Genomic DNA, 25072 nt, shown 5'->3' on the forward strand with positions numbered 1-25072 from the left:
ACTTACTGTATGAGTGGTTTAAATTTCATATTGGTACTGTGGAGGCTTGCCTTCTTGGAAGTTGCCAGAAACAATGTTGACAGTCCACGTTATGGTAGGACATACACTATATGACCAAAAGTATATGGACACCCTCCCAAATTATTGAGTTCAGGCACATAGCCATACAGTCTCCTTTGACAATCATTGGCAGTAGAATGGGTGGTGTTGAAGAGCTCAGTCACTTTAAATGCGGCACTATCACAGGATGCCATCCTTGGCACAAATCAGTATGTGAAATTTCTTCTCTGCTAGATCTACCTCAGTCAACTCTTAGTTGCATTTGACAGCTCAGCCAGGAAGCTGTAGACCACACAAGCTCACAGAGCAAATAAAAGTCACTTATTATCTGTTGCATCACTCACTATAGAGTTCCAAACTGCCTCTGGAAGCAACATCAGCACCAGTGCTGTATGTTGGGAGCCCCACGAAATGGGTTTCCATCATTGAGCAGCTGCACACAAGCCTAAGATCACTATGCTCAATGCCAAGTGTCAGCTGGAGTCATGTAAAGCACTCTGCCATTGGACTCTGAGGCAGTAGAAACATGTCGCCTGGAGTGATGAATCACACTTCACTATCTGATGGATAAATGTGGGTTTGGCAGATGCCATGAGAACACTACCTTCCAGACTGTATTGTGTCTTCTGTAAAGTTTGGTGGAGGAGGTATAAATAGTCTGGGGCTGTTTTTCAAGTTCTGGGCTTGGCCCTTTGGCACCAGTGAAGGGGACTGGTAATGCTGCAGCATACAAAGACATTTTAGACAATTGTGTGCTTCCAATTTTCTTGAAACAGTTTGAAGAAGAACCTTTCTGTTAAAGCATGACTGTGTTCCAGTGTACAAAGCCAGGTCCAGGTAACAACACGGTATGACGAGTTTGGTGTGGAGGAAATACGTGGAATACGTTCAGGATGAATTGGAACACCCATTGTGAGCCCAGTCTTCTCATCCTAACCTCATAAATGTTCTTTCGGCTGAATTGGCACAAATTCCCAAAGGAAGAAAAAAATCTTGTGGAAAGCTTTCCCAGAAGAGTGGAGGCTGTTATTGGGACTAACTCCATTAATCATTGCATGTACATTTATTTGCTTAGCAGACATTTTTATTCAAAGTGACTTACACAAGAGGTCAACATTATCAAGTAATATTAGTGCCCATGGCTTGTAATAGGATGTCCAACAAGCTCGTAAGGGAGGGATGGTCAGGTGTCCACAGTCGTTATCCCCATTCTGTAACTGGGCCATGCAATTGCCTATTGTAGGAAAATATGAGCCATCTGGGGTTTCTAAATCAATTTTGTGTCTTTGCTTGCAAGTAAACTTAAAGTACCATTTAAAGGGTGTTTTTGCTGGGAGCTGGGTAGAAGCAAGTGAGATAGATGAGGTCAATGTCAAAAGACAAAATGGAACACTAGCAATGGAAGGGGAGCACCCCTCCACTTAAAAGGCCGGGGCAGAGAAGCTTATTAAGATAGGCATTTGAGGCTAAAGGATTTTTATCTCTTTTTCAAATCAATAGATTGTCTTCTCCCTATATTAATTTTTCCTTCTATGTTTGTGTGTGTAGTTTAATTAAACCATCCTTTTGATGATTCTTTTACATTTAGTTTTATTAAACCATTTATTGCTTGAAATAATTGAAAATTGTAAATTTGCACAAAAATGGGGACTCAGACTTTGAAAGTCATATAAGACAAAGACTAAGACAGAGAGAGAGAGAGAGAGGGGTGGGAGGCATCTGTGTCTTACCTAAATCAGAACACTGGATGACTCGCAGATGGCATTGACATCTAAATGGACAGACAAGTTCTGGAGGAAGAGGAAGTTCAGGTTCCAAAGTGTGGGGCGTTTTTACAGTAGTCTCAATCACTGGATCAGTAGGAAAACCAGAACCTTCATCCATCATAAAATCAAATATGCCTGATTGGAAAAAAGGTTTTGCACAGCAGGCTGTGGCCAATAGCAGAAGTAGTATGGCCAGTTTCATCTTTCTGGTCTTCTAGTCAACACACTTTCAAAAGACCTATAAGTTAATAAAAACAAAAAAGAAAGATAAAAATGAATGCAAAAGCCTTGCAGCTACAATAACTCCAATTGTTAAAATTATATAATACTGCAGTATAATATTCTAAATACGTACTGTACTAAACACCCAGAGAGGGCAAGTGCTTTGATTATTTTCTTTTATTGTGAAGAAGGAAGGGTTCAGAAAATGGAGGAGCCGAAAGGCACCTAAAAAATCAAAGTGACATCACTGCAAAACCAACACACCAGTAGAAGTAAATGTATAAATGTCCTAGAAATGAAAAATTAAATCAAAGAGGTTACAAAAGAGGATTCACCACAAGTACACTGTGCAGTGAACAGGCAGTGTGGTCTTCTAGCAGTTAAGAAACTACACTTTCAAACCAGAAGGTTACAAATTATATTCCTGCCATTGTTGCAAGTATTAAAAAGTAAACTAATTTATCATGACTCTTAGCTTCATATGTGCAACACTTTATATTTACTGTATAGTTACATTACATTTTATGACTATTATCCACATCTTACTATGAGGATTCTGCCTATTCTCAGCTATGTGCCATTGCCCCTGGTATACACTTGTGAGTTACATTCTTATCTACAGTATATCTGTATATATATAAAATCCAACGTCTGTCTGTCTGTATGTCTGTCCACTTTTCATGCATGAACTACTTAACGGATTTAAATCTGGTTTTTTTTCTATAATTTGCTTGAACATTCCAGTTGATTTTGCGACTTCTCTCATCACGCTAAGAATTATAGTTCGCTTGCAGGAGAGATATATTCACGCTAATGTGAGAGAGAGGCTGCGGGCCGAGGGGAGGGGGAAGCGTGACATCAGGAGTAGGGAGCCGGGTAAGGCCCTCCTCACCCATGCTATGTAGCAATACCTGTTTGTTTATTGATTTTTAAAGTTTGCCCTGTTTCACTGCTATGCAGGCAGAGCCGTCGGGGACAACTAGTCATTTGTATAAATCAAAGCAAACAAAGGCTCCAACTTTGTCCTTACAGAACCCAATTTGTTATTCATTTGCAGACTGTTTTTTTAATTCTCTTTTCATTTAATTTGACCATTACCTTTTCAAACAGTATTCTATGATTTTTTTTTAACAAAATGATATAAATGATACTGTACTTGGTGTTGCTTCCCCATAAACTTTTAACTTATTTGTGAAATATGATCTGTCATTTCTAAACCCGTGTTGACTGTTTACTAGTACACCTGTACTAGAGATGCGTTATTCAAGTTTTCTTTAATAGTTGCTTTCATTTACCTGTGATACACATTAAGCTAATTTGTTTCCAATTACTACAATGGACCATTTTATAAAGGGTGGTGATGTTTTCTAACTTCCAGTCCTTACGATGAAAAATATGCCTAAAGGGGTTATATAGATACTCACAAGATCTTGAACAGGGTTAGACCTCTAACTTTGTGGTTGTTACCCCTGAGCAGTCTTAACCCTTAACACTGCACTTATGTCCAATTCTAAGTAGCCAGTCTCTACTTCAATTGACTGGAGTCTCCCACCACTTCACTTAAGAAGTGAACCATTTCTTTTTTAACCTAATTGTACTAGCAGTTTCCAATTCTATTTTACAAAATGATTCCCCTCCCACTCAAGTTCAATGAACCTGAATTTCAGGAGCTGGGTGAGTTGGCAACTCTTGCAAATGTAGACATCCTAAAAGCAACTTTCTCAACCTTTGAACCTTAGACAAGATTGGTATTGTATTGCACTCATTTTTAAAATGTATTCATTTAAATCTTTTTAATACTTTTTTCATTTAAGACTATTACTTTGTCTGACTAACATACCTTTGTATGATTTTCATATTTTTTGCCCGCACCTATAATAGTGTCAGGAAACTACTACCTTTCTGAACTATTAAACTTTAGCAGTTTTGCACTGTGTGCCATGCATTAGTGTGGATGCACGTTTTTACTTACTAATAGCACTTTTGGCTTCCTCCTTCTCTTTCTGTAGAGAATAAAATGTGTCAGGAGCATTTAGCTTGACAATTATCTATATTTCTGCTTTCTCACTTCGTTATTAGCTGCGTGTTTCTTAAACCCATTCTTTGTTGGAAATTAACTACTAATTTTCTACCACTCTTATCTGTGGACTCATTTACCAGGTGTCAATATCCTCAGTATAAATAAACATCACAACTCAGTATAAAAACAGCATATCAGGTACACATTGGCCCATCAGATTCCCCACACAGCTCCATGCCATCACCTTTTGTGACTTAAAAGCTAAACCAAGGGACTGTTCAGTTATGTGACACTGTTAAGTGTGACTGGCAACAAAAACTTTAGATGAAGTGTAGAAAGATTCAAGCAGACAGGAGGAAACAGAATAGAAGACTAGCATTCGGTAATCTAAACTTTAATCGAAAGCCATAATCTAAAACCAGTAATCCAAAAAGTCAGAATGTGATGAGAAAACAAGGCAGATAAAACATAGTCAAAAGCACCTAAAACACACAACAAAATCTCAGAATCAAGGAATGCCAAGCAAGAGCAAAACAAAAACCAAAAAACTTAAAATCCAAACCACTGAGACTCTAGGTTAGAGCTCTTAAGAGACAGAAAACACAATGCTAAAGCCAAGAGCACTAAACAGGATCTCTGTTTTATTCCTTTGTCATTCCCATCACATGACTCTATGAGATTAATTTTAAACAGCACCTGAGAAGTCAAGGCAAATTTCAGGCAAAAAGAGTGCCTGGGGCCTAGTCCTGACACAGTGCAGACAACACTGAATTTGGTAGGTTGGGAAGGGAATTATGAATACTTTGGACAAGCCATCACTTTATTACAGAACATCAGGCATACCGGCTTCAGGAACTGAGGTTTCCCAATTAAAACTAAATAATTGTTGTCCTGACTATTCTTTTTTATTGTCCTAATTGGGACCAAATAATGAGAACACAGAAAGACATAGTGTAAATGTGAGGAAGCATAACATATCTGCTTGTTTCCTCAATATGAAAGAAGATAACCTAAAAAAAAGAAGCTTGACCCAGATCTGACTTTTCTCATCATATCCATTAAGACAGGGGCTCCGAACCTGTGGGTGCGAGATGGCATTTCAAGGTGTGCAAAAAAAGAAGAAGGAAGCATCACAATTCGGCAAAATTACTTTATCGTGGCTTAATCAGTGCTTTACAATGTACCACCATTTGTAGGTCATTTGTTAGTTTTGTGCGTCTGTTCTGTTATATGAAAAGAATCAAGCATTGCCTGCGCAGTTATCAAATGTGGATGAGTTACAGAAATGTGTGCTCTCGCAGGTTCCTTGCTACAGGAGGAGTGTTCATAAAGGCAAATAACTTTTTTTTAAGAGAATGAAATTTGGACCTTATAGTGATGCATAGAGAAGGGCAAGGTCTATTATTAGTTTCTATGCAAGCTCTAATTGTGAAATGTCACTGATTTCAAGGTTTGATTAACATTTTTGCCAGAGGGAGACAAGAGGGACTGAACTAGATGCAACACCTGCTGCTCACACTCAGCCCACCTCTCCTACTGGCTCTCCTGGTAGTAGCGCAGCAATTTTAACTGTATGACGCATCTGATTTTGACCGTTAATGATAGTGTTATCATGTAACAACGCTCATCGACTGTGTTTCATTGCTTAGTAGCACACTGGCACCTATTGCTCCATGGGGGTATCCAATCCCCCTAACTCCTTGAACACTGATCATGTGCCATTTCCTCATAATATCTGATGCTTCATGGGATACTCCAACCCTGGATCATCAATCGAAAGTCAAGGCTTAATGAGGGAAACATGTTCAAGATTATTGAGGATTATAAAGGTAAATCGCTCAATTTATATTTAAATTTTATGCACTGAGTTAAAAGCTTTTTTTTTTTTTACTTTAATTTGTTCCCCAGCAGTACTTTATGTGGTTCAATTTGTGCGTCAAAAATGAGAAATTTGACTTCTTCATCTTCAAATGTGATATTACTTGTTTAAGGGGTTTGAACATAAATATTTCTTAGGGGCATAGAAAAGTTTGGGAATCACTGCATTAAGAGATTCTAGAGTAACTGGAAGCCAGTTTGATGACCCAGAAGAGAAGAAGAGCGATAAAGAGGGGCTTGGCCTATCAATAAAAGGGAGAAAATAGACAAGAAACTCTAGTGGCTGCTTAAAGTACTCTTAGATTCGAATACATAATAGGAGGTTTGAAACACAAAAGTACACTTTATGAAGAAGACTTAGGAGACATAGAGGCTCATCACTATCTACATCCAGTGAGTATACAGAAATGATCAAGGAGGCTAATGTGATGTTAGCTTATATATCACATCGTGTGGACTGCAAGTCAAAGGAGATTATGCTTAAGCTCTATAATGCACCAATAAGAGCCTATCTAGTGTGTACAGTTTTGGTCTCCATATTGAAAAAACACATAACAGCACAAGGAAAAGTCCAGTCTGATTCCATGAGTTATGAATAAAGATGTAAGGAATGAAAACTTTTTTTACTTGAAGAAAATTGAGATTAGGATGTGACATGACTGGATTGGTTTAAATTATAAGGGTAATTAGTACAGTTAATTTTTGCTGTTACTTTAAAATAAACTGTTCATTTAGAATGCAAAGATGAAGTTAGAAACATGATAAAGGTAAGTTTCACACAAATGTTAGAAAGAACTAAAGGCATATGCAATAAAATAGTGCAGTAAAATGCAGGACTTTAGGGAACATTCAAATCTCAACTCAATGTTAATGTGGAGAATTGCAGTGAATAGGGTTGTTGAGCTTTTTAGGATGAATGGACTCTTGTCAAAATGCTTCAAATGCTCTAGTGGTTATGTATATTATCATTACCCACAAATTAAACGATTTTCACTTCTGGGACCCAAACCTTTACCTTGTCCTGTGTGTTTATTTTAAAGACAGAATCTGGTGCAAAGCAGGAATTATGTACATGCTTCAGTTGAGGTGCATTGAGTCAACTTAATTTTGAGAATCAAATGATCAGTGGATCTGTGGCCTATGGAAGGAAACTGAACTCCCTTAAGGAATAATTTACTAACATTAGGCAAGAAGAACAGAAAAGATAGGAAGTACACGGAAAGGCCTTATCAAAATAGGAGCTCCACTGATCATCTCACAGATGAATGAAAAATAATATAATCTGCCTTACAGTTAACTCTCATTTCATCATCCTGACTTAAAGCTGGGATATGCGTCACTGTATTGTGTACCTTTAATTTCCTCTCGCAGTAATACTGGTTTGTATTTCCGTAAAACGCCTCTAACTTTCTCTGACAGTAATATCGCGCATCGCACCGTGCCCCGCGCATGCGCACTTCATCAGAAGACACCCACACACGGACCTGGACGCATATAGGGCTTTTATATATATAGATTATTGTCACCATATTTTTATTTTTGCTTTCTTCCTGTGCTCATTGTATATTCGTTTATACTAACCCACCATTTGGTCTCTTTCCCATCATTCTGGTTAAGAGAGTCTCTACAAGAATTCCTTATACTTGTCACATTGTGCCACTTATGCATCACACAAACCTACAATGGAAAAGTGAGTTCAGAAAATAGAGGGATGGCTAGGAGCCACCAGCATGTTTCCCTGTTCTAAGACTCAACCTCTAGGAAAAAAAATGTAGCCCACTGAATATATACTTTTTAAAAGCAGATAACACAAGTAAGTAAAGAGATGTGAATCAGTGCCAGAAATGATTCACACAGGCAAGAGCAGGAGACACCTTCATTTGTGGCACACAACCTGTACAATACAGTTACCCTTATTTACAAGGACTCTAGCTATCTAAAACTGTCAGCTTTCAGCAAGCTCAGCAGGTTTGCATTAAATTAAAAAGAGTGAAACAGTGAACTGCCAAAGAAACTGTTACATTTTTTACATCTAATAATTTCAGCTTAATGCTCAGCATCTGCTCTAAGCAGTCCTGTTTTTGCCAAATGGTAATTTTTCATTTCTTGTCACGGACAAAAATGATTGTTTTACGGAAAATTAGAAAATTCCCAGAGGCTTTTTTAAAAATGTGTTTTGTTTGTGCCCCCTGTAGAGAACATATTAGTAGACACTTCTTGATGAAGAGTGTGGCAAACAGTAAAAAGAGAAACGGGGGCTTAGTTCATTTTAAATGAATCACAGCACTATTTTTCTCAAGTAAGCACTAAAACTGGAATTTTATAAGTACTATGTTCTTTTGCTTAATCATTTTTATTTCAATGCTTTGCCATGGTTAGAATATATGAAAAATGTGAAAGAAATCAAATGAAAACAAGAAAAAACAAAACATATTTAATTCTGTTTCTGTTTAACCACTTGGCAGACTAGTGAGCTTACTTTACCCGGGGCACAAGCTGAAGTTATGGAAAATTCAGATTTTGTAACGGGGAACAGATTTAGTAGAAGCTTGCATGTGTTCATTTGTTTTGGCTAATCTTTACTCTGACTTTGTGTCTTGATTTCCCAACATTGTAAAGGAACTCAAGCACTACAAGGGAAGTTGTTGTATAAACTGGTTATTTCTTGTATGGCACCAAATAGTCTGTGCAGCACCTTTAATTTATGATGCTGACAAGGTTTGCTAAGTAGTAGGTTCTTTTGCCAAAACTTTTGGGTTAAGGTTATAAGAGTGCTGCTGTATCTACTGTGTAACTAAGATCTGGGATTTGTAAGCCATATTTAGAAGATAATATTGAGTAAACATTATGAAGATGACAACACAAATACAGACAATAAAGCAATTGCAGATTTTATTTGGCAGGCAGTATGGTATAGACAGCAAGAAGCAACAAGTTGTTATTTCAATCTCTATTTGAGACTCACGGTCTGTCCTCTAATTGCATTATATACTTATATTTTATATGCACACTGCTCAAAAAAATTAAAGGAACACTTTGAAAACACATCAGATCTCAATTAGAAAAAAATCATACTGGATATCTCTACTGATATGGACTGGGTAATGTGTTAGGAACGAAAGGATGCCACATTGTTTGATGGAAATGAAAATTATCAACCTACAGATGGCTGAATTCAAAGACACTCCGAAAGCCAAAGTGACAAAATGATGTGGCAGGCTAGTCCATTTTGCTGGAACTTCATTGCAGCAACTCCAAATCGTACTCAGTAGTTTGTATGGCCCCCACATGCTTGTATGCATGCCTGACAATGTCGGGCATGCTCCTAATGAGATGATGGACAGTGTCCTGGGGTATCTTCTCCCAGATCTTGACCAGGGCATCACTGAGCTCCCGGACAGTCTGGGGTGCAACCTGGCAGCATCGGATGGACCAAAAAATAATGTCCCAGAGGCGTTTCTATTGGATTTAGGTTAGGCGAGCGTGGGGGCCAGTCAATGGTATCAATTCCTTCATCCTCCAGGAACTGCCTGCATACTCTCACCACATGAGTCCGGGCATTGTTGTTCACCAGGAGGAACTTAAGACTCACTGCACCAGCATAGGGTCTGACAATGGGTCCAAGGATTTCATCCCGATACCTAATGGCAGTCAAGGTTCCGTTGTCTAGCCAGTAGAGGTCTAGGTGTCCATCCATGGATATGCCTCCCCAGACCATCACTGACCCACCACCAAACCGGTCATGCTGAACGATGTTACAGGCAGCATAACATTCTCCACGGCTTCTCCAGATCCTTTCACGTCTGTCACATGTGTTCAGTGGTGAACCTGCTCTCATCTTTGAAAAGAACAGGGCGCAAGTGGTGGACCTGCCAAATTCTGGTATTTTATGGCAAATGCCAATCGAGCTCCATGGTGCCAGGCAATGAGCACAGGGTCCACCAGAGGAAGTCGGGCCATCAGGCCACCCTCATGAAGTCTGTTTCTGAATGTTTGGTCAGAGACATTCACACCAGTGGCTTGCTGGAGGTCATTTTGTAGGGCTTTGGCAGTGCTCATCCTGTTCCTCCTTGCCCAAAGGAGCAGATACCAGTCCTGCTGATGGGTTAGGGACCTTCTACAGCCCTGTCCAGCTCTCCTAGAGTAACTGCCTGTATACTAGCTGTATATATTCTATATAGTGCACTATATATATATATATATATATATATATATATATATATATATATATATATATATATATATATATATACATTATTTCTTTTGAATTAAGTAGTAATCAGATTTTCTGATGTGGTACTCCAAATTTTAGCATTGTCTCGTCTTGCTTCCAAGTATATATACAGTTAGGTCCATAAATATTTGGACAGAGACAACTTTTTTCTAATTTTGGTTCTGTACATTACCACAATGAATTTTATATGAAACAACTCAGATGCACTTGAAGTGCAGACTTTCAGCTTTAATTCAGTGGGGTGGACAAAACAATTGCATAAAAATGTGAGGCAACTAAAGCATTTTATTAACACAATCCCTTCATTTCAGGGGCTCAAAAGTAATTGGACAAATTAAATAACTGGAAATAAAATGTTAATTTCTAATACTTGGTTGAAAACCCTTTGCTGGCAACGACAGCCTGAAGTCTTGAACTCATGGGCATCACCAGATGCTGGGTTTCCTCCTTTTTAATGCTCTACCAGGCCTTTACTGCAGTGGCTTTCAGTTGCTGTTGGTTTGTGGACCTTTCTGTCCGAAGTTTAGTCTTCAACAAGTGAAATGGCCATTCAAGAATTTTCCACTTCTTTGCTTTAATAAACTCCTGGGTTGCTTTGGCTGTATGTTTTAGGTCATTGTCCATCTGTATCATGAAACGCCGCCCAATCAATTTGACTGCATTTAGCTGGATTTGAGCAGACAGTACGTCTCTGAACACCTCAGAATTCATTCGGCTGCTTCTGTCCTGTGTCACATCATCAATAAACGCTAGTGTCCCAGTGCCACTGGCAGCCATGCACGCCCAAGCCATCACACTGCCTCCACCGTGTTTTACAGATGATGTGGTATGCTTTGGATAATGAGCTGTTCCACGCTTTCTCCATGCTTTTTTCTTGCCATCGTTCTGGTAGAGGTTGATCTTGGTTTCATCTGTCCAAAGAATGTTTTTCCAGAACTGTGCTGGCTTTTTTAGATGTTCTTTAGCAAAGTCCAATCTAGCCTTTCTATTGTTGAGGCTTATGAGTGGCTTGAACCTTGCAGTGCACCCTCTGTATTTACTTTCATGCAGTCTTCTCTTTATGGTAGACTTGGATATCAATACGCCTACCCCCTGGAGAGTGTTGTTCACTTGGATGGCTGTTGTGAAGGGGTTTCTCTTCACCATGGAAATGATTCTGCGATCATCCACCACTGTTGTCTTCCATGGACGTCCAGGTCTTTTTGCGTTGCTGAGTTCACCAGTGCTTGCTTTCTTTCTCAGGATGTACTAAACTGTAGATTTTGCCACTTGTAATATTGCAGCAATTTCTCGGATGGATTTTTTCTGTTTTCGCAGCTTAAGGATGGCTTCTTTCACCTGCATGGAGAGCTCCTTTGACCGCATGTTGTCTGTTCACAGCAAAATCTTCCACATGCAAGCACCACACCTCAAATCAACTCCAGGCCTTTTATCTGTTTAATTGATAATGACATAATGACGGACTTGCCCACACCTGCCCATGACATAGCCTTTGAGTCAATTGTCCAATTACTTTTGAGCCCCTGAAATGAAGGGATTGTGTTGAAAAAATGCTTTAGTTGCCTCACATTTTTATGCAATCATTTTGTTCACCCCACTGAATTAAAGCTGAAAGTCTGCACTTCAACTGCACCTGAGTTGTTTCATTTAAAATTCATTGTGGTAATGTACAGAACCAAAATTAGAAAAAAGTTGTTTATGGACCTAACTGTATATACACATTTTTTCTACCAAAAATGGCCACCGAAAATAATAATGTGATGCAAAAAATACTTAATGCCGCTCCTACATTTTCCGCACTAAGTCTCAGGAACCCTGAAACACGTTGGTTCAAAAAAAGGGAGACAATCTGTTGCAAAATTTCCGGTCTCAGGCAATCTTAGCGAGGCTCAGTGAGAGTGTTGGTGCAACATCATACAGGTGTAGCTGAATTCTGTGTCAGTGCTGCACCAAGCGTCCGCGTGGGTTGTTGTGTGTGCTATTTGACTTTCACGGCACTTTGAGATGAACAAAAACAAAAAAGTGAGAAACGGTGTCAGTTTATGCTGAAAGAAAAACGAATAATCCTGGAAAAAGTTGATTCTGGAATAAAAAAAAAAAATTATGTGGCAAAAGCATTTTGGAATTGCACCTTCATCTTCATCTAACAACTCGTTTTCATTCTGTATTTTCATACCTGTATTTCTATAAAAAATATATCTAACATCTCATTTTCATTCTGTATTCATACCTATTCATACCTTTATTTCTATGAAAAAAACCTAACGTCTCATTTCTGTGATCGTACAGAATGTATGTACTGTACATCTAACGTCTCATTTTCATTCTGTATTTGCATATCTGTATTTCTGTTAAAAAAAAAAGTTACATCTCACGTCTAATTTTCCAACAAAATATTTTTTGCAGTTTAAGAAGCGCTGTTTTTTTATACAGGTATTGTCAATTTTGGGTCACAGAATTGCTTGAAAGACAGGAAGATGAGTCCAAGTTTTCAAGGAAAATACAAGTACTTTATTACTGTATAGAGAAGGCAAGTACAGTCTCAAGAGCTCTTTGGAGCTGTGACATGAGACAGCATCTTGCTTTAGTTTCCATCTTCATATTAGAAGAACACCAGTGTTTCGGAATCACCTCTATGGCAGACACGCTCTGGAAAAGACAGATCAGGAGAGTGTGAGGAAGAGCAGATCAAAGCCTGGTGGTAAAAGTTAAAACATTGTGTGAAAGTATGTCACGCAGTAACCCTGATCCTGCAGAGGACAACCAATTGCTCTGCCCTTGATTTACTGTTTACCAAATGCACCAGAGCAACTATAGAGATGTTCTTGTGCCACTTCCCTTAGATGTGGCAAATTGCTGGTGGCCCTGGTTACAATACTGTTTTTTTCCCCATATTTGTTATAACGAAATTTCACCTGTGTATATATATATATATATATATATATATATAGTCATGCATGCATGTCTGGGGGTCACCATCCAAGCTCCTCCCAGGCACAGGATGCCACCCTGGCCCAAGAGGGGGAACTGCCACCAACTATCTTGTCATTTTCTTCCTCCACAGTGTTGAGAAACAGGACAGTGAGGTCAACTGATACCACCCCTTCTCCCAGATCTTCAAAAGGACAACCGTCCAGATAGAGGTGTAATTTATTGCGGAAATGACCTGATCAAAGGAGGTCAGAGTCAGACAACCCATCGGCAGAGCTAAATTAATTAGAAGCTATCCCACCCATGGCATTTGCCTTTTTGTTGGTATCTTATGCCAGTGGGAGTTTTTTGTTTGTTGTTGTTGACACTGTTAGTAAATGGGGAGGGCCATGTTGGCAACCCAAAATATTCCATTGTTGTCGACCTTCATGCATATATACACACACACACAGATAGGCAGCCTTTGGATTACAAATTAAGTCCATTCCTGCTATCCTTTACACTGAAAATATTAATTGAAATAACTGTAAAAATGCATAATGCTTTATTTCGTATATTACATACATTATGGAAAAAGCATTTGAAACTTTATTATAAAATGACGGTGAAATAAATAAATTAGAATAAAATAAACCATGGATATGTACAGCATGTTAACCCTTTGCTTAAATCTTCTTCAATTTTGGTAAAAATGACGTAGTGATGATATGAAAACATTCCACTAAATGATGATTGATCCCTTAGCAGAGACATGTTTCACTAGGGTTTCACTAAGAGTGTTACTTCCCCCTCCCAGCAGTTGTACTGTTGAACCAACATGACTTCAAAGGTAGTTTTATATTTAATGTAGTGTCTTTTTTAAAATTTTAGCAAATTAGAATAGCAATACAATGGGCAAGCTACAATTCAGTAAACAACTTTCTTTTGTAAATACTCTATCTAAAAAGTCATATTCAGATTTCTCTTTCCACCAAATAGGAGCGATCTGTGTAATAAAATGTAGCATGATAATGTGAATTCCTGCTAAGTAATACAGTTTAGACAGAGTAGCATTGCAGATAGTACTCCTGTCTTTTTGGTCTTAGAGCTTGCAGTTAGCAAAGGTAAGGCATTAACTCAGACACTAAAATATCAGATTTAGTTTATCCTTTAACTTATACTGTGAACCTGATTACTTACCCTGTCTGATTTACATTGGAAGGTGTGGTAAGCATGCAAACAGTTTTACTGAATATGCATAGTGATTTGCTTTTATATTGTGTCTACTAAGTAATGTGCCATAAAATTGTAATTTGTTGGGTCATGAGTTTAAATGTAAAGTGGATGAAGTAAAAAACCAAAACTTAGCCATTGAGACGCTTCAGGAAAAGAAATCAATGGACAACTAACAATGGCCACTAGCCCATATAGGGTTTGTTTATTGTTGTTGGTTTCTTAAATTCTTTTGCATCTACAGCTGCCATGATCTCTCTTTAGAGCCTGAATTTGCATTATTTGACACTTTTCTCCAACTGATACTATTTGGTACTTTATTCCAATAATGCAAAGAGATCTTGTTGAATTAACTGGCTATATGAAACTATTAGGCTTATGTCAGCATGCCCTCTGAATTTTTACTGTTTCACTTGGCTTGCTTGCTGCATCACTCACTATAACAATGATCCATCCACTTATTTTTATTTTTCCACGTTGTTTAGATTCATGATCCTTGCGTCCAATGCCAGTGATTGTAGGTCACAATTTTGCACATACTTGCAGAACACCATTTTAGAGTCACCAGTACACCTAACCTGTATGGAAAACCAGAACATTGTCATACATAAAACAGGAAGAATGTGCAAAATTCACACATAGAGGAATTTGTTGGAATTTGAACTGACGACCCTGAAGCTGTGAGGCAGGAGTGCTAATCACTGTGTCCTGCATATTAATATTAGTGATGATGATAATATCATCATTATCATTTTCAGTCAGCTTTTCTTGGTGATGGCCTCAGTGGCAATGTGTTGAGCTATGCAGACTAGGTCATTCTATCCCCAGTAACTTCTTCCAGATTTTTCTGAGGAATTTTCAGAAACACCCCTTCCAATTGAGATTTTTTATCTCCCCAGTGTGTACTAGCTTTGCCTCGGGTCTTCTCCCAGTGCCTGCTACACACTCATGGAAGGCAATAAGTTGACAACTACATGCCCAACCCACCTTAATTAGCTCCTTTCAGTCCAGTGAAGCAATGATTCTATTCTGAGGTCCTTACACACTGTCAGACTTCTCCCCTTGTCCCAAAGCCTGAGCCTAACAACACTGCATAGGTACCCCATTTCAGCTGTTTATACTCACAAGCTTATTCTTTTAGTCTTCAGCCAGAGAAGTTAAAATGGGAATACAGATTGGCTGATTAACTGAATGCTTCATCTGAGTCCAGCATCCGCTATATCCTAACTATAGTGTCACGGGGGTCTGCTGGAGCCAATCCCAGCCAACAGGGTGCAAGGCAGGAAACTAACATCGGGCAGGGTGCACACACATACCAAGCACACACTAGGGGAAATTTAGGATCGAAAATGCACCTAACCTGCATGTCTTTGTACTGTGGGAGGAAGCTGGAACACCCAAAGGAAACCCAAGCAGACACGGGGAGAACATGCAAACTCCACGCAGGGAGGACCCAGGAAGCGAACCCAGGTCTCCTAACTGCGAGGCAGCAGCGCTACCCACTGCGCCACCATGCTGCCTGGCCTGATACAAATCTTACACAAAGCTTCAACCTCCACTCATGAACATATACCCCAAAGTTCCTGAACACCTTTAGCAACTGCGTAGCACCCCTTATCTGTACGGCTCAAGCCAGGCTTTTCTAGAAGTGGACCATAATTTTGAAATAACAATTCTTAGCCCAAGTGCATCACACTTAGCTGCAAAGTGTTCCAGTGCCTGAGATCTCAGTCTGATGAGGCCAAAAAGACAACATCATAAGCAAACAGCAAAGTCCAATCTTTCCAAACTGATTAGCCCCGGAATTATGCATATTTCTCTTTAACATGCAAGCTGGTTCTTTGTAGATTTTAACAATAAGTCAAATCTACACTAAAACCTTTCTAAGAACAGGACCTTATTCTATGAGTCCAGGGGGTATTTCTTGAGCATTCCCACAGCTTCTATCACTATTGGTAATTATTATTATCATTATTATAGAAATTGCAAAAACGACTGAAAATAACTGTCTTAAGCAGAGTAAAAGATGATTCATATTGCTTTAGCATCGCTACTTAAAGCTGTCGAGGTTTCAAGGACAACAAACAGATAATAGAACATACATATTTTACATCATCTGCATGTTTGCACAGTGATGACCATTTTGACATTGTGTCATTCTGCTGAGTCGTCTTCTGGTGATAACTATATCAACAGAAAGGTCACTCCTGAATATATACTAAATATGGACAAATAGCACCAGAATATAGATGCTTTCCAAAATCTTAGATGAACATGTTAACTGAACTGAACTGTTTATTGTGTGATTTACTGGCAGCTAACTTAACCCATTATACTACTATACATTACCAGGCTTGGATCAAAGTCAACATCAGTCAAAATGGCCTCTCCCACAGCATATGTGGCAAAATCAGTCACCTTTCTGTTGATTATTCTAGTAATGTTTTTGCTTGTCTACCTGCACATAATATTAGCAGATTTCAGCAGTCCAAAAATGTTCCTGATACAGCCTTGACTCATACTAACCAAATCAAACACATCAGCCTTCAAATGGTTGACTGTGATGCCTAAAAATTCAATATTAAATCTGACTTCAGATTCTGCTTGCTGTACAAAACTGTCAGTGGCAGCATCTCAAACAACCTAACACCAAGGTTTACTCCATATAAATTTAACTGGTGGCGTCGATCTTCTCACTATGCTGGAACAAACAGTTAGCTTTGTGGCTTCTACTTTTTGTATGCCTCCCTTACCTTTTAAGTCTTACTGAAAAAGCAACCCTTTTATAATTAACTCTGCTACCTTTGCATTTATTTACTTTATAACTTGCTATTGAGTTTAGCTATGTTGTACGGCCCAATGATTTATTTCTTGATTGGATCTATGGACACCCTGTCCCCAGACTTTTCTAAGCATTCATTTCCATGTGTCCTACTGCATATATTAAGTAATAGATACAGTATTCAGCCATTAGCATAGCTGCCTTATAGCTCCAGAGTTATACCTTTAGTTCTTGGCCCAAGCACTGCCTGTGTGGAGTTTGCTTCCTGGGTTTCAATTGGTGTTTCTCCTGATGTTTGGGTTTACTTCTCCAATCTGAAAGAAGTGTGTGTTATATAAATGATGACTCTAAACATGCCTGGTATGAGACAGTATTGAAGTGTGTGCCCATGAGATATATCCATCCAGGGTTGTCTTACCATTAAATTATTTTTCTAGCCTGTTGTGTCCAGTTTAGCTGGGGTAAGTACCAGCTCCCATGATCCTGAACTGGATATGCAGGTTAGAAAATAGATTTGTATTAACTATTGTGTAGGCAATTTCTTTTTGTGTATAGATATATGGTGTCAAAATATGTGTAAGTTTTGTTTCGGTCTTGCATTACACTTTAAGGCACCATGAAGACCTGGGGACTCATTGTCCTACAGGCCTGGGATGAAACCCTGACGCAGTCTTGTGTGTTTGCATGTCTTCCCCATTTTTGTATGATTTCCCTTTTGATTTTTCTTCGGTTGTGAGTTAACGAAGTCTGAGAATGTTTTCTATGTTATGTTTTGACTTACTTTCCTTGGACTGGTGGAATCACACAACATTTGGCATGCAGTATGTTTAGATTGAAAATGACCTAATAGGGAATCTATTAAGTGGAAAACCATTAATGTTTTAAAAATTTATTTGAATATTGAGGTGCCAAACAACAGTGTGTTGAGGCTCTAAGAATGAATAATTCTGTGGGAAAAAAAAAATGTGGGTCTGAACAGGCAAATATAAACTAATGAGGATATCCAGATACAAGTTACCAATGCCTACATTTTATGTTTCACTTATATCATTAATATCACACACTTAAAAAAGTCTGTAAATTTCACTACTGTCTTGTTTGGGTAGCCACTGAGTTAGAATTCTACTCTTTGTTATTCTGTATTAGTCTGAAAATACGACTGATGGATAATATATGGTGTTTTTTGTTATTTTATGGAAAGTTGTTCTGTGTTTTATTCTAACTGTATTGGTTAACACTACTGCCTTTTGGATTTTAAGCCCAAAACAGTCAAGAGTAGATTTAAATCTAGACATTCTGGTTTCCCTCTCATATTCTTAAGATATAGGTGTTAATGTAACGCAACATTCTGAAATGCACTTAACCCATGCAAGGCTGTAGGGGTCTTTGCATATTCTGGCAAAAATAGGTACGATTCAGGAACCAGCCATGGGTGGGGTGCCAGTCTATCTCAATGTTAGGTCAAATAGCAGGCATAAATTGGCCCTGTATAACTCAGTGTAGGGATGCATCCAGGAGTAGATCCTGTGATGGACTGGCCTCTTGTTCAAGCTTGCGGTCCCCATAGAGTCAAGCAAAAAGGGAAACTGGATGATTGCAAGGATGAATAGATAAAAATGTATAAAGTGCATTGAACATTTCATTTGGAGGTATGCTCAGTGAAGATAAATTGTGCTGAAGTTATTTGACAATAAGGGAGCATCTCCCTAATTTAAAAAATTACTTTCAAAGAAGTGATCCTTTATCTTTGGAGAGTAATTCAGCAGCGTTTAAGACGTTTGGGCAGTTAACATATTGTAATATTTACTGTTGTCAAAGTTTACTTTGTATCTCCCTGAGCAAAACCACTACAACAAGGAAGATTAAGAACTTAAGATGCCTTATAACCTGTTCTGCTCCCTTTGGCTTGAAGTGCATTGTGAATGAAATGTAGAACTTAAGTATGCTGAAGTAGAGGTGGGAGAAGTGAGAAGAAGTGGGAAGAAGTGAATCAAATAATGAACCCTCAACAATACATAAACGCAATGTGAAAGATTGAGGCACGGTCGTCCTCTTGAACCCTCAGACCAGACGTCAGACACCAGATAAAAGTCCAATATGACTTTATTTTATCAATAAACAGTGCACAAAGCACCCTACACTCCACAATACTTATATAAATAAACAATAATCAATCAATAAACCAATCCTCCTCTCCCAGACGCGTTGCCACCCTTCCACCCAGCTCAGCTCGACGTCTGGGATTTCCCATAGTCCTTTTATAGTCCTTGACCCGGAAGTGTTTCGCCCTCTCTGTCCACGTGATTAGGAACACTTCCGGGTCATATAAAAACTCTTCTTCACCCCGGAGGCACGTCGTTTCTTCCTGTCATGTGATCATGACGCACCTTCGGGTTATAGGGCACATAAGAGTCTCCAAGTCCCCCTACAGCGACTCCTGTTGGCCCCCAAGGTATCCAGCACGGCTGCGTATAAAAACTACATAGTCCATGAGGCCCTGCTGGAACTCGGGGCACGTCCACGCTGTTGGGAGAGCTCCACCTGGCGGCTTGGGGGTGGGGGCCGGAATATTTAGCCGGCCACCCACCACAGCAAGCAGGAGAAGATAGCTGACTTCCTTAAAAATATAGCAGGGTTCCAGTCTTTACAGTTCAGGATCATTTGCTACCACCTGCCAGGCTGGAGTTACATTAATCGATTTCTACCTTAAAAAAATAAAAAAAAACACTTGTTTTCAAATCTTTTTCCTTAGGATCATATACTACCATAAATTGAACAGGAGGGGTTTTAATGTTCTGTTAACATTTGTGGCCTCTCTCACTCTCTCTCCCTCCATTTCCTCTGGTATCCTATGGACATATTGAAAGATTCTCCCCAGACCACCATTCTGTAGTCTCCATATTCTTTGCTGAATTTCAAATAGCTCATATGTTCCCATATGGGCATATGCAAGACCTCTCCTTCTATCAGTGTGATATAAGAAGGTATCTCTAAGCATTATTGCGAAGAAGTGAATATGCTGGGAGATAAAATCATGAGACTGAATTTGTATTGAAGGCCAGGTAAAATCAAAACTGAAAGAACAAAGAACATAATTGAGCAAATAATGTGCAGAGGCAAACCAAAAGTCAAAGTTTAAAAGGAGTTTAATAATAAAATGAAATCTAGAAGTTGCAGTACTTGGAACAAAGCTAACTACTACTAAGATGTTTCATTTTTCCAACTGAGGGCCAACACTAAGTGCTGTTGCTGGCATATTTATAGCAGACTTCTACTGGTGCAACCAAAGCACCGGTTGTGGTCACATAATGTGTAAAGACGGCCGGAGCAACATGAAACATAACCTTTGTCGAAATAAATAAAAGCAATGTAAAACACATAAAAACAGTTTCTCCATTACAAAAAAACTATACACTGACACATTAGGCAAAATAAATAACAATTATCATGACAGTATGCACAGTACTATTGAGCTTATTAGTGCAATACAGTTAAAACTTTAATCAGTGCAATATTAAAGATTAATGATTAAAATTGAAATAGATTAAGTTATAATCAATAACCAACACCCCTTCACAACAATACTGTAAATCGATCTAAATAGAAGATAGTTCCTCATGTATACTAAAACATCAAAAAAGAGTCAGTTCACAAGTCCAGAAGTTTTTTTTTAGGAGACAGCATTAATGAATCCTTTGCCACATTCTGAATGAATTTCTATTTCCTTCTAGTTTTAGATAATATAACACTTTTCTTTCCCTTTGAGTTCCATAAAGTGAGTTACAGTTGTTTCAGTTAAGCAAAATAAAATTACGCATAAGTATTGTGGTAAAGAGGATCACAACAGACATCTCATTGCATAATCTTCTCCCATCCGGTATTGCTCCAAGTAATGTTATTTAGGTGTTAGGGGTAATTGAAAGCCCAACACTATCTGACAAGTAAACTAATAGTTTCCTTCAAAATGGTCTAAGTCTGAGCCAGACATAACAAATATATGACTAAGACCAGTGCTTGATGGCATCAGATGCAGTTAGTATTCTCTCCTTGACAGACTGTAGGTAATTTTCGTCACAATGGATATATGCAGTGTAAGCAGAATTACCTCAGGCTTAGGCCATATTGAAAAAGACTGCATGTAGTGAATGGCTGAATTCTATTTCTTATTTGAGATATTAATATACAGTAGAGTTCCCATCGCATTAGTGCCTGAGAATGTCTAGGGGTGTATACCTTGAAATTAGCTCATAAAGTTTTGAGAAGTCAAGCAAAATGACACCTTATTGGCTAACTAAAAAGATTACAATTTGCAAGCTTTCGAGGCAACTCAGGCCCCTTCTTCATGCAAGATACATCTTGCATCTTACATCTTGCCTGAAGAAGGGGCCTGAGTTGCCTTGAAAGCTTGCTTATTGTAATCATTTTTGTTAGTCAATAAAAGGTGTCATTTTGCTTGACTTCTCGCTACATTCATAATGACTAACATGGTACAACACCCTAGTACTTCATAAAGTTTTAAAATACTAATCATGTCATCAATATACTAATATTACTAAATGAAAGTATATTCAGAAATACAACTGAACGGAACATTAGGGTAGCTGGGAAAGTTTTCTTTAACAAAGTCTCTAACTTGTAAAATACAGTGTGTTACTGGAAGTTTGTATTTGAAGCAGAGTGTTCAAAGGTTGCATACACATTGTCAAATTAGAAGTGTCTACAAATACCAAATGACTTTCATTTATTAAATACTGTGAAGGTTAAAGAAGACTGGAACATATGATTTTCATGCAGTCGAACAGCATCTCTGCCTTAAAGTTTTCCTACATTGTTTCCATATTCACTACAAATGATTCACCTCTCACTTGCTAGTTAATAGTGGCTTGAGCACAGAGCAAAGAACTATATATAAAAAGTTTTTTAACAAGATGCCTTATCCATATTAAGTGAAGTAGTTATTCCATTACCTTATGATTCCTTCCATAGTCTCAAAGAATGAATATTCACAGCCCAGCAGTAAAGCTGGAAGCTAGTAATGCCATGCCACCGTCTGCTTTTGATCTTTGCATATTCATCTTTATAAGATGCACTCTTCTTGCATTGCAGATGAGCAAAATGACAGATGGAGGCCAACTTTTTTTAGAAAATAAATTGTTAAGGTTTCTTTTAGCTAATGTACGCTGAAGTGATGAACATCTGTTAACATCTTGTTTGATGCTTTCCATCATGCTGAAGAAATTATATTTAAATAGATCTTTAAACTGTTTGTTACTGCAACTAATAACTATAAGTACTATTCTAAAACCATCAATAAAATTACCTAATATAATCCACAAAACAGTTTACTAGGAAAAGTACTCCAATTAAAATTAATTTTGAAGCTGGACATCCTGTGAATTGCACCCTGTAAATGTAGTACAACTGGCAATGATAAATCCTGATACATGATGAAGAGTATCATGTTGTCAGCATAGAAATACTCTCTTTTTATTCAGTTCCAATGCCTATAATCCCCTTTATCTCTGAGTATTTCTGGGGACAGATAACCACAGAGACAAAGGCATTTTCAAGAAGCATTGGTAATAATGGACAGCCCCATCTGGTTCCACATTTAAATATAAAATAATTTTTATGTATAAAAGAGACCTTTAAGAATAAATATCATTTGATCCCAGCACATATATTTGGTCCAAACACAAATATGTGTACTACAGAAAAGAGGTGACACACCTTACTCCATCATAAGCTTTTTTCAGATATAGCAGGACATCTGGTAACTCATACACTGTTGTTTGACATAGTATATCAGAAATTTTGTTATTGATATGACAATAAATGTCTACCTTTAACAAATCTAGTTTGATCAAGTACTATTATAGGAGGGAGTATTTGATCATATAGTATTATAGGAGGGAGTATTTTCTCTGTTTTTAGGAGAAATTTTGGCCAGGATCATTAATTAATATCATTATTAAACAGTAAAATTGGTCTATAATATGTATGCATAAGAATGTTTTTATTTCCTTTTGGAAAAACCCATTCTCTGGAGTAACATGTTTAGTAAAGTGTTATCGTCTCTAGGTTAGTTAAACATACCTGTTATTAATGGAGTTAATCTAAAAGACATTGTTTTATAAAATTAGACTGGAGAGCTCTCTGGACCTGCATCTTTCGTGCATTGTAATTTATCGCATCTTGGATTTCCAAAAGCTTCGTCCAGGTCTTCTAAAAGCAGCATATAGAACGAAAGCAATTCCATTTCACTGAGAAATTTGTTGACCAAATCCTCTACTTTGTGACATTTTAATATTAGTGTAGAAAATTAGTACAGTAATCCCTCGCTACTTCGCGGTTCACTTTTCGCGGATTCACGACTTCGCAGGTTTTTAAATACAAGTGATTGCCCGCCTATCGCAGAAGTTATGTTCCAGACCCATCAGCAACAGGAGAAAATCCGCGATATAGAAAGACCATATAAATAAACATTTTTATAGTTTAAGCCTTAAAATACCCATCCCACATGCTTTAAACACATGTAAACTTATAAAACACACTTTGTTAACACATATGATATGTGGATGTCGGGCTAAGGATATGAGTAACATCTCACTATTATAAAACATTTTAACTTCACGCAAGACAAGACAGTGAGACAGGAAAATTGGTGATATACAGGCTTTTAAATTATTGACACGCAGAGCGACAAGCAGCACAAAGCCAGCACAAAGTCCACTTCTCCTTAGCGTTCATTCAGCTCCCCACCCCCTTGACAATGCGAAGTGGCAGGAGCGTACTGCGCCTCCGGGGAGGGGGGTTTGAGCGAAGCCCTCACACACCCCCACTCCTCCTCATCCTTCCGAAGAGCGACAAGCAGGCATTTTGGCAGAAGCAGCACAAAGTCCATTTCTGCTCAGCGTGAGTTCAGCTGCCCCCCTTCACAAAGCGAGTGCAGACACATCGACGTCTGATCGCTGTGTGCAGTGTGCAGTGTTGGTCTGCGGTGTTTAAGAATGTAGAAAGTGTTTAAGAGCATAGGAAGTGTTTATAAGAGTGTGGGAAAGGTTAACAAGAGAGTGAGAAAGGTTTATAAGAGTGTGGGAAGGGTCATAAAGCCTTAAAATATGTATAAATAATAAAATAAATATAGGTCGCTACTTCGCGGATTTTCACCTATCGCGGGGGGCTCTGGAACATAACCCCCGCGATAGGTGAGGGATTACTGTATTTCCTAAATGTTTTTCTGAAATTCATTTTATCCATCACTTCCTAGATAGTATGATTCAAACCATCTGTCATTCTGTCTTTTACCTCCAATATCCATCTCTACCTTAATTATAGCTTCCTTAGATCAGTAGCATTTACTGTATATTCTTTCATGTAGTCCTCTGACAGTGTGATGTAGCCATTTGTTATTTGTATTGGTGTTGCAGACTTCAATTTCAAATAACTGTGTTTTTGTTTCACAGATTGTATGCCAAGTATCCTAATTGCCAACATGGTTTTTGATAGCCTCAGCTCCAACGAGACTTAATGGTCAAGGTGTTTCTTCATCTGTAACTCCTAGTAAATCACAACCCAAGTCAGTCTCTTCTTCATCCATAGTGGCCAGTATCAAACATACTATGTTGTTCATTGTGGCTTTGGTGGTACTCTAGGCTGTTCACAGAACTGTGATTTTGGAGACATATAATATTATATTGTAAAGCAGCCCTAACAAGGGTGTTAAAATGCAGGATAACTCTAATATTTGAAATATAATGTAGTCAAAGCACCACTTTTGGAGTAACAGTTGTCTCAAGTAACCATGGCTATCCCACAAACAAGAACAAATCCTATATTGGCTTTTCTCTTCTGAGTATTAATTTATAGACATTTTTCTAGTTAATCAAAATAAATTTATTCACACCTGCTAGCTCTCAAATGCCTAAAGCAAGCGCAGATGAATTTCATTGCTGACAAGTCCTGTC

The 25072-nt window shown here is 38.3% G+C and overlaps 1 protein-coding gene across 1 annotated transcript in view; it reads right to left on the bottom strand.

The window, feature by feature from the left end:
• Positions 1–25072, bottom strand: part of dcn (decorin) — an 87928-nt gene that overhangs the window by 49298 nt on the left and 13558 nt on the right. Inside the window, exon 2 of the mRNA XM_028817406.2 lies at positions 1791–2064. Coding sequence (XP_028673239.1) covers positions 1791–2028 — 238 coding nt within the window. The 5' untranslated portion in view covers positions 2029–2064. The remainder of the gene's footprint in view (positions 1–1790; positions 2065–25072) is intronic.

This window comes from Erpetoichthys calabaricus, chromosome 1 (genome assembly GCF_900747795.2).
Source record: "Erpetoichthys calabaricus chromosome 1, fErpCal1.3, whole genome shotgun sequence".
In the NCBI taxonomy this organism is placed as follows: domain Eukaryota; kingdom Metazoa; phylum Chordata; class Cladistia; order Polypteriformes; family Polypteridae; genus Erpetoichthys; species Erpetoichthys calabaricus.